General features: G+C 52.7%; 1 protein-coding gene across 1 annotated transcript in view; it reads left to right on the top strand.

Moving 5' to 3' along the window:
- The window catches only part of LOC135534946 (A disintegrin and metalloproteinase with thrombospondin motifs 3-like), a gene marked incomplete at its 5' end in the record, with an annotated part of 28,563 nt that extends 18,813 nt beyond the window's left edge, over positions 1-9,750 (top strand). Inside the window, 3 exons of the mRNA XM_064961729.1 lie at positions 1,747-1,954; positions 6,331-6,460; positions 9,314-9,750. Coding sequence (XP_064817801.1) covers positions 1,747-1,954; positions 6,331-6,460; positions 9,314-9,498 — 523 coding nt within the window. The remainder of the gene's footprint in view (positions 1-1,746; positions 1,955-6,330; positions 6,461-9,313) is intronic.
- Between the last annotated feature and the right edge of the window lie 250 nt (positions 9,751-10,000).

Here is a 10,000-nt window from a genome sequence, read left to right as displayed (position 1 = left end):
CCAGTAGTGGACAGATTGAATAATGAGATAATAACCTAGTCGTTCACAGTAGTGGACAGATTGAATAATGAGATAATAACCTAGTCGTTCCCAGTAGTGGACAGATTGAATAATGAGATAATAACCTAGTCATTCCCAGTAGTGGACAGATTGAATAATGAGATAATAACCTAGTCGTTCACAGTAGTGGACAGATTGAATAATGAGATAATAACCTAGTCGTTCCCAGTAGTGGACAGATTGAATAATGAGATAATAACCTAGTCCTTCCCAGTAGTGGACAGATTAAAAAATGTGCTCTCTCTTGTTCTGTCTGCCCCCCCCTCTCTTATTCTGTCTGCCCCCCCTCTCTTATTCTGTCTGCCCCCCCTCTCTTGTTCTGTCTGCCCCCCACCTCTCTTGTTCTGTCTGCCCCCCCCTCTCTTATTCTGTCTGCCCCCCCTCTCTTATTCTGTCTGCCCCCCCTCTCTTGTTCTGTCTGCCCCCACCTCTCTTGTTCTGTCTGCCCCCCACCTCTCTTGTTCTGTCTGCCCCCCACCTCTCTTGTTCTGTCTGCCCCCCACCTCTCTTTTTCTGTCTGCCCCCCACCTCTCTTGTTCTGTCTGCCCCCCACCTCTCTTGTTCTGTCTGCCCCCCACCTCTCTTGTTCTGTCTGCCCCCCACCTCTCTTGTTCTGTCTGCCCCCCACCTCTCTTGTTCTGTCTGCCCCCCACCTCTCTTGTTCTGTCTGCCCCCCACCTCTCTTGTTCTGTCTGCCCCCCACCTCTCTTGTTCTGTCTGCCCCCCCACCTCTCTTGTTCTGTCTGCCCCCCTCTCTTGTTCTGTCTGCCCCCCACCTCTCTTGTTCTGTCTGCCCCCCCACCTCTCTTGTTCTGTCTGCCCCCCACCTCTCTTGTTCTGTCTGCCCCCCCTCTCTCTTGTTCTGTCTGCCCCCCACCTCTCTTGTTCTGTCTGCCCCCCACCTCTCTTGTTCTGTCTGCCCCCCACCTCTCTTGTTCTGTCTGCCCCCCTCTCTTGTTCTGTCTGCCCCCCACCTCTCTTGTTCTGTCTGCCCCCACCTCTCTTGTTCTGTCTGCCCCCCACCTCTCTTGTTCTGTCTGCCCCCCCCCTCTCTCTTGTTCTGTCTGCCCCCCAACTCTCTTGTTCTGTCTGCCCCCCCCTCTCTCTTGTTCTGTCTGCCCCCCAACTCTCTTGTTCTGTCTGCCCCCTCTCTCTTGTTCTGTCTGCCCCCCAACTCTCTTGTTCTGTCTGCCCCCCCCTCTCTCTTGTTCTGTCTGCCCCCCAACTCTCTTGTTCTGTCTGCCCCCTCTCTTGTTCTGTCTGCCCCCTCTCTTGTTCTGTCTGCCCCCCAACTCTCTTATTCTGTCTGCCACCCCCTCTCTTGTTCTGTCTGCCCCCCCTCTCTTGTTCTGTCTGCCCCCCAACTCTCTTATTCTGTCTGCCACCCCCTCTCTTGTTCTGTCTGCCCCCACCTCTCTTGTTCTGTCTGCCCCCCACCTCTCTTATGCTGTCTGCCCCCAACTCTCTTGTTCTGTCTGCCCCCCTCTCTCTTGTTCTGTCTGCCCCCACCTCTCTTATTCTGTCTGCCCCCCACCTCTCTTATTCTGTCTGCCCCCCCCCTCTCTCTTGTTCTGTCTGCCCCCACCTCTCTTATTCTGTCTGCCCCCCACCTCTCTTATTCTGTCTGCCCCCCCTCTCTCTTGTTCTGTCTGCCCCCATTCTCCCTCTCTCTCCCTCCTCTCCCAGGTGGTTGGTGGAGGAGTGGAACCCGTGCAGTAAGACATGTGGGAAGATTGGCTACCAGTCCAGGGTTGTTCAGTGTATGCAGGCCCTCCACAACGGCACCAACCGGACGGTCCACACTAAGTACTGTACAGAGGACAAGCCTGAGACCAGGAAGGTCTGTAACCCCTCTGCCTGCCCTGCACAGTGGAGGACAGGGGCCTGGTCACAGGTGGGTCCCAGCATGGAGCTCCACCACAAAGCCTACAGTACAGACAGGGGCCTGGTCACAGGTGGGTCCCAGCATGGAGCTCCACCACAAAGCCTACAGTACAGACAGGGGCCTGGTCATAGAGCTTCACCACAGAGTATACTCTAGACAAGGGCCTGGTCACAGGTGGGTCCCAGCATGGAGCTTCACCACAGAGTATACTCTAGACAAGGGCCTGGTCACAGGTGGGTCCCAGCATGGAGCTTCACCACAGAGTATACTCTAGACAAGGGCCTGGTCACAGGTGGGTCCCAGCATAGAGCTTCACCACAGAGTATACTCTAGACAGGGGCCTGGTCACAGGTGGGTCCCAGCATGGAGCTTCACCACAGAGTATACTCTAGACAGGGGCCTGGTCACAGGTGGGTCCCAGCATAGAGCTTCACCACAGAGTATACTCTAGACAAGGGCCTGGTCACAGGTGGGTCCCAGCATAGAGCTTCACCACAGAGTATACTCTAGACAAGGGTCTTTCACAGGTGGGTCCCAGCATAGAGCTTCACTACAGAGTATACTCTAGACAAGGGCCTGGTCACAGGTGGGTCCCAGCATGGAGCTCCACCACAAAGCCTACAGTACAGACAGGGGCCTGGTCACAGGTGGGTCCCAGCATAGAGTTTCACTACAGAGTATACTCTAGACAAGGGCCTGGTCACAGGTGGGTCCCAGCATAGAGCTTCACCACAGAGTATACTCTAGACAAGGGCCTGGTCACAGGTGGGTCCCAGCATGGAGCTCCACCACAAAGCCTACAGTACAGACAGGGGCCTGGTCATAGAGCTTCACCACAGAGTATACTCTAGACAAGGGCCTGGGCACAGGTGGGTCTCAGCGTAGAGCTTCACCACAGAGTATACTCTAGACAAGGGCCTGGTCACAGGTGGGTCCCAGCATGGAGCTTCACCACAGAGTATACTCTAGACAAGGGCCTGGACACAGGTGGGTCCCAGCATAGAGCTTCACCACAGAGTATACTCTAGACAAGGGCCTGGTCACAGGTGGGTCCCAGCATGGAGCTCCACCACAGAGTATACTCTAGACAGGGGCCTGGTCACAGGTGGATCCCAGCATAGAGCTTCACTACAGAGTATACTCTAGACAAGGGCCTGGACACAGGTGGGTCCCAGCATAGAGCTTCACCACAGAGTATACTCTAGACAAGGGCCTGGACACAGGTGGGTCCCAGCATAGAGCTTCACCACAGAGTATACTCTAGACAGGGGCCTGGTCACAGGTGGGTCCCAGCATAGAGCTTCACCACAGAGTATACTCTCGACAAGGGCCTGGACACAGGTGGGTCCCAGCATAGAGCTTCACCACAGAGTATACTCTAGACAAGGGCCTGGTCACAGGTGGGTCCCAGCATAGAGCTTCACTACAGAGTATACTCTAGACAAGGGCCTGGTCACAGGTGGGTCCCAGCATAGAGCTTCACTACAGAGTATACTCTAGACAAGGGCCTGGTCACAGGTGGGTCCCATAATAGAGCTTCACCACAGAGTATACTCTAGACAAGGGTCTGGTCACAGGTGGGTCCCAGCATGGAGCTCCACCACAAAGCCTACAGTACAGACAGGGGCCTGGTCATGGAGCTTCACCACAGAGTATACTCTAGACAAGGGCCTGGTCACAGGTGGGTCCCAGCATAGAGCTTCACCACAGAGTATACTCTAGACAAGGGCCTGGTCACAGGTGGGTCCCAGCATAGAGCTTCACTACAGAGTATACTCTAGACAAGGGTCTGGTCACAGATGGGTCCCAGCATAGAGCTTCACTACAGAGTATACTCTAGACAAGGGCCTGGTCACAGGTGGGTCCCAGCATAGAGCTTCACCACAGAGTATACTCTAGACAAGGGCCTGGTCACAGGTGGGTCCCAGCATAGAGCTTCACCACAGAGTATACTCTAGACAAGGGTCTGGTCACAGGTGGGTCCCAGCATAGAGCTTCACTACAGAGTATACTCTAGACAAGGGCCTGGTCACAGGTGGGTCCCAGCATGGAGCTCCACCACAAAGCCTACAGTACAGACAGGGGCCTGGTCACAGGTGGGTCCCAGCATAGAGTTTCACTACAGAGTATACTCTAGACAAGGGCCTGGTCACAGGTGGGTCCCAGCATAGAGCTTCACCACAGAGTATACTCTAGACAAGGGCCTGGTCACAGGTGGGTCCCAGCATGGAGCTCCACCACAAAGCCTACAGTACAGACAGGGGCCTGGTCATAGAGCTTCACCACAGAGTATACTCTAGACAAGGGCCTGGGCACAGGTGGGTCTCAGCGTAGAGCTTCACCACAGAGTATACTCTAGACAAGGGCCTGGTCACAGGTGGGTCCCAGCATGGAGCTTCACCACAGAGTATACTCTAGACAAGGGCCTGGACACAGGTGGGTCCCAGCATAGAGCTTCACCACAGAGTATACTCTAGACAAGGGCCTGGTCACAGGTGGGTCCCAGCATGGAGCTCCACCACAGAGTATACTCTAGACAGGGGCCTGGTCACAGGTGGATCCCAGCATAGAGCTTCACTACAGAGTATACTCTAGACAAGGGCCTGGACACAGGTGGGTCCCAGCATAGAGCTTCACCACAGAGTATACTCTAGACAAGGGCCTGGACACAGGTGGGTCCCAGCATAGAGCTTCACCACAGAGTATACTCTAGACAGGGGCCTGGTCACAGGTGGGTCCCAGCATAGAGCTTCACCACAGAGTATACTCTCGACAAGGGCCTGGACACAGGTGGGTCCCAGCATAGAGCTTCACCACAGAGTATACTCTAGACAAGGGCCTGGTCACAGGTGGGTCCCAGCATAGAGCTTCACTACAGAGTATACTCTAGACAAGGGCCTGGTCACAGGTGGGTCCCAGCATAGAGCTTCACTACAGAGTATACTCTAGACAAGGGCCTGGTCACAGGTGGGTCCCATAATAGAGCTTCACCACAGAGTATACTCTAGACAAGGGTCTGGTCACAGGTGGGTCCCAGCATGGAGCTCCACCACAAAGCCTACAGTACAGACAGGGGCCTGGTCATGGAGCTTCACCACAGAGTATACTCTAGACAAGGGCCTGGTCACAGGTGGGTCCCAGCATAGAGCTTCACCACAGAGTATACTCTAGACAAGGGCCTGGTCACAGGTGGGTCCCAGCATAGAGCTTCACTACAGAGTATACTCTAGACAAGGGTCTGGTCACAGATGGGTCCCAGCATAGAGCTTCACTACAGAGTATACTCTAGACAAGGGCCTGGTCACAGGTGGGTCCCAGCATAGAGCTTCACCACAGAGTATACTCTAGACAAGGGCCAGGTCACAGGTGGGTCCCAGCATGGAGCTCCACCACAAAGCCTACAGTACAGACAGGGGCCTGGTCATGGAGCTCCACCACTGAGCATTCTCTAGACAAGGGACCGGTCACAGGTGGGTCCCAGCATGGAGCTCCGCCACAGAGTACAGACAGAGACCTGTTCATGGAGCTCTGTCACACAGCTCACAGTACTACTTATCAGAGTTGGGGTCAACTCGATTTCAATTCAATCAATGATGGAATTGGAATTTCTGTTCACTAAAATAGAATTGTAGTTTTCTTTGAGAAATTGACTGAATTGAATTGTAATGAAGCTGAACCCTGGTGTGGAACATTCTCCAGTCACCACACACTGAAGGACGTGAAGAGGATGGTTAGCGTATCCAGACCCAGTAGCAGTCCTATTTAATTGATTTTGTTGAATTTATAAACACTTTTTTCCTGTGTTGTTTACCAGGTTTTCTGGAAAGGGAAGTTGCTCTATATCGATTTGTTTTAGGAATTGTGCGAGCTGACTGTTCTAGGGATTTCAGCGTTGTTTCTAAGAACTGTGAAGAGCCAGCTGCTTTGAGTCTCGTCTGACCCGCTGTCTCTGTGGGGCCACCACAGTGTTCAGTAAGCTGTGGAGAGGGGATTCTGACCCCCTGTCTCTCTGTGTCTCTCTGTGTGGCCACCACAGTGTTCAGTAAGCTGTGGAGAGGGGATTCTGACGCCTGTCTCTCTGTGTCTCTCTGTGTGGCCACCACAGTGTTCAGTAAGCTGTGGAGAGGGGATTCTGACCCCCTGTCTCTCTGTGTCTCTCTGTGTGGCCACCACAGTGTTCAGTAAGCTGTGGAGAGGGGATTCTGACCCCCTGTCTCTCTGTGTCTCTCTGTGGGGCCACCACAGTGTTCAGTAAGCTGTGGAGAGGGGATTCTGACCCCCTGTCTCTCTGTGTCTCTCTGTGTGGCCACCACAGTGTTCAGTAAGCTGTGGAGAGGGGATTCTGACCCCCTGTCTCTCTGTGTCTCTCTGTGTGGCCACCACAGTGTTCAGTAAGCTGTGGAGAGGGGATTCGACAGAGACAGGTTGTGTGTAGAGCCACAGACAACACCATCGGCCATTGTGAGGGAGACAAGCCTGAAACTGTCCTCATCTGTAAACTGAGCCCGTGTCCAGGTAGAGTACATACACACACATGCATGCTCTTACACACACACAGAGGAGAGGGTTCTTAAAGAGCTCTGATTACCTGGGGAGACAGGAGAGGAGAGGAGGGGTTCTTAAAGAGCTCTGATTACCTGGGGAGACAGGAGAGGAGAGGAGGGGGTTCTTAAAGAGCTCTGATTACCTGGGGAGACAGGAGAGGAGAGGAGGGGGTTCTTAAAGAGCTCTGATTACCTGGGGAGACAGGAGAGGAGAGGAGGGGGTTCTTAAAGAGCTCTGATTACCTGGGGAGACAGGAGAGGAGAGGAGGGGGTTCTTAAAGAGCTCTGATTACCTGGGGAGACAGGAGAGGAGAGGAGGGGGTTCTCAAAGAGCTCTGATTACCTGGGGAGACAGGAGAGGAGAGGAGGGGGTTCTTAAAGAGCTCTGATTACCTGGGGAGACAGGAGAGGAGAGGAGGGGGTTCTTAAAGAGCTCTGATTACCTGGGGAGACAGGAGAGGAGGGGAGGGGGTTCTTAAAGACCTCTGATTACCTGGAGGAGACTGGAGAGGAGAGGAGGGGGTTCTTAAAGAGCTCTGATTACCTGTGGAGACAGGAGAGGAGAGGAGGGGGTTCTTAAAGAGCTCTGATTACCTGGGGAGACAGGAGAGGAGAGGAGGGGGTTCTTAAAGAGCTCTGATTACCTGTGGAGACAGGAGAGGAGAGGAGGGGGTTCTTAAAGAGCTCTGATTACCTGTGGAGACAGGAGAGGAGAGGAGGGGGTTCTTAACGAGCTCTGATTACCTGGGGAGACAGGAGAGGAGAGGAGAGGAGGGGGTTCTTAAAGAGCTCTGATTACCTGTGGAGACAGGAGAGGAGGGGAGGGGGTTCTTAACGAGCTCTGATTACCTGGGGAGACAGGAGAGGAGAGGAGGGGGTTCTTAAAGACCTCTGATTACCTGGAGGAGACTGGAGAGGAGAGGAGGGGGTTCTTAAAGAGCTCTGATTACCTGTGGAGACAGGAGAGGAGAGGAGGGGGTTCTTAAAGAGCTCTGATTACCTGGGGAGACAGGAGAGGAGAGGAGGGGGTTCTTAAAGACCTCTGATTACCTGTGGAGACAGGAGAGGAGAGGAGGGGGTTCTTAAAGACCTCTGATTACCTGGGGAGACAGGAGAGGAGAGGAGAGGAGGGGGTTCTTAAAGAGCTCTGATTACCTGTGGAGACAGGAGAGGAGAGGAGGGGGTTCTTAAAGAGCTCTGATTACCTGTGGAGACAGGAGAGGAGAGGAGGGGGTTCTTAAAGAGCTCTGATTACCTGTGGAGACAGGAGAGGAGAGGAGGGGGTTCTTAAAGAGCTCTGATTACCTGTGGAGACAGGAGAGGAGAGGAGGGGGTTCTTAAAGAGCTCTGATTACCTGTGGAGACAGGAGAAGAGAGGAGGGGGTTCTTAAAGAGCTCTGATTACCTGTGGAGACAGGAGAGGAGAGGAGGGGGTTCTTAAAGACCTCTGATTACCTGGAGGAGACTGGAGAGGAGAGGAGGGGGTTCTTAAAGAGCTCTGATTACCTGTGGAGACAGGAGAGGAGAGGAGGGGGTTCTTAAAGAGCTCTGATTACCTGTGGAGACAGGAGAGGAGAGGAGGGGGTTCTTAAAGAGCTCTGATTACCTGTGGAGACAGGAGAGGAGAGGAGGGGGTTCTTAAAGAGCTCTGATTACCTGTGGAGACAGGAGAGGAGAGGAGGGGGTTCTTAAAGAGCTCTGATTACCTGTGGAGACAGGAGAGGAGAGGAGGGGGTTCTTAACGAGCTCTGATTACCTGGGGAGACAGGAGGGGAGAGGAGAGGAGGGGGTTCTTAAAGACCTCTGATTACCTGGGGAGACAGGAGAGGAGAGGAGGGGGTTCTTAAAGAGCTCTGATTACCTGTGGAGACAGGAGAGGAGAGGAGGGGGTTCTTAAAGAGCTCTGATTACCTGGGGAGACAGGAGAGGAGAGGAGGGGGTTCTTAAAGAGCTCTGATTACCTGGGGAGACAGGAGAGGAGGGGGTTCTTAAAGACCTCTGATTACCTGGGGAGACAGGAGAGGAGAGGAGGGGGTTCTTAAAGACCTCTGATTACCTGGGGAGACAGGAGAGGAGAGGAGGGGGTTCTTAAAGACCTCTGATTACCTGTGGAGACAGGAGAGGAGAGGAGGGGGTTCTTAAAGACCTCTGATTACCTGGGGAGACAGGAGAGGAGAGGAGGGGGTTCTTAAAGAGCTCTGATTACCTGGAGAGACAGGAGAGGAGAGGAGAGGAGGGGGTTCTTAACGAGCTCTGATTACCTGGGGAGACAGGAGAGGAGAGGAGGGGGTTCTTAAAGAGCTCTGATTACCTGGAGAGACAGGAGAGGAGAGGAGGGGGTTCTTAACGAGCTCTGATTACCTGTGGAGACAGGAGAGGAGAGGAGGGGGTTCTTAAAGACCTCTGATTACCTGGGGAGACAGGAGAGGAGGGGAGAGGAGGGGGTTCTTAAAGACCTCTGATTACCTGTGGAGACAGGAGAGGAGAGGAGGGGGTTCTTAAAGAGCTCTGATTACCTGGGGAGACAGGAGAGGAGAGGAGGGGGTTCTTAAAGAGCTCTGATTACCTGGGGAGACAGGAGAGGAGAGGAGGGGAGGGGGTTCTTAAAGAGCTCTGATTACCTGGGGAGTTTGGAACCTTTGCAAACCCCTAGTTCGGGAACCGCTGCCAGAGCAAATTAAAGAATTAAGAAGTAAGGGAAAAAGCAAGAAATCTGGAATCGTCCAACCTGGATTTCTGGAGAACCTATGATTTTTGCAACCCAAAGTCCCACCATGTAATTATCCGTAAAGCTTTGCCGTCTCTCATCCTCTGGTAAAAACAGGACAGTCATCGCTGCCCCCGTTCACCAAAGAAGCGACGGAGAATTCAACGACAAAGACGGAGGGTGTACATCAGATTGTTCCTGAGAATCCTGTCCACAAACTCTCCTTCAGTAAGTCAGCATGGGATGCTTCTATTGGATTTGTATTGGATTCTAGTCTATTCTATTCTTCTATTGGATTCTAGTCTATTCTATTCTTCTATTGGATTCTAGTCTATTCTATTCTTCTATTGGATTCTAGTCTCTTCTATTCTTCTATTGGATTCTAGTCTATTCTATTCTTCTATTGGATTCTAGTCTATTCTATTCTTCTATTGGATTCTAGTCTATTCTATTCTTCTATTGGATTCTAGTCTATTCTATTCTTCCATTGGATTCTAGTCTATTCTATTCTTCTATTGGATTCTATTCTTAGCGGCTTACCGTTTTAAACATCTGATATTAAAGAGTGTGTCTGGGAAATATGTTTGAGGTACAGTATGTAGCGAATTCGGGGAATAGCCCTGACTGGGACTCGACCCTGCAGCTTACCACTGCTGGCTTGCTTCTGAAGCTAAGCAGGGTTGGTCCTGGTCAGTTCCTGGATGGGAGACCAGATGCTGCTGGAAGTGGTGTTGGAGGGCCAGTAGGAGGCACTCTTTCCTCTAGTTTAAAAAATATCCCAATACCCGAGGGCAGTGATTGGGG

This window comes from Oncorhynchus masou, unplaced genomic scaffold (genome assembly GCF_036934945.1).
Source record: "Oncorhynchus masou masou isolate Uvic2021 unplaced genomic scaffold, UVic_Omas_1.1 unplaced_scaffold_4213, whole genome shotgun sequence".
In the NCBI taxonomy this organism is placed as follows: Eukaryota; Metazoa; Chordata; class Actinopteri; order Salmoniformes; family Salmonidae; genus Oncorhynchus; species Oncorhynchus masou.
This window is presented reverse-complemented; position numbering and strand designations above follow the sequence as displayed.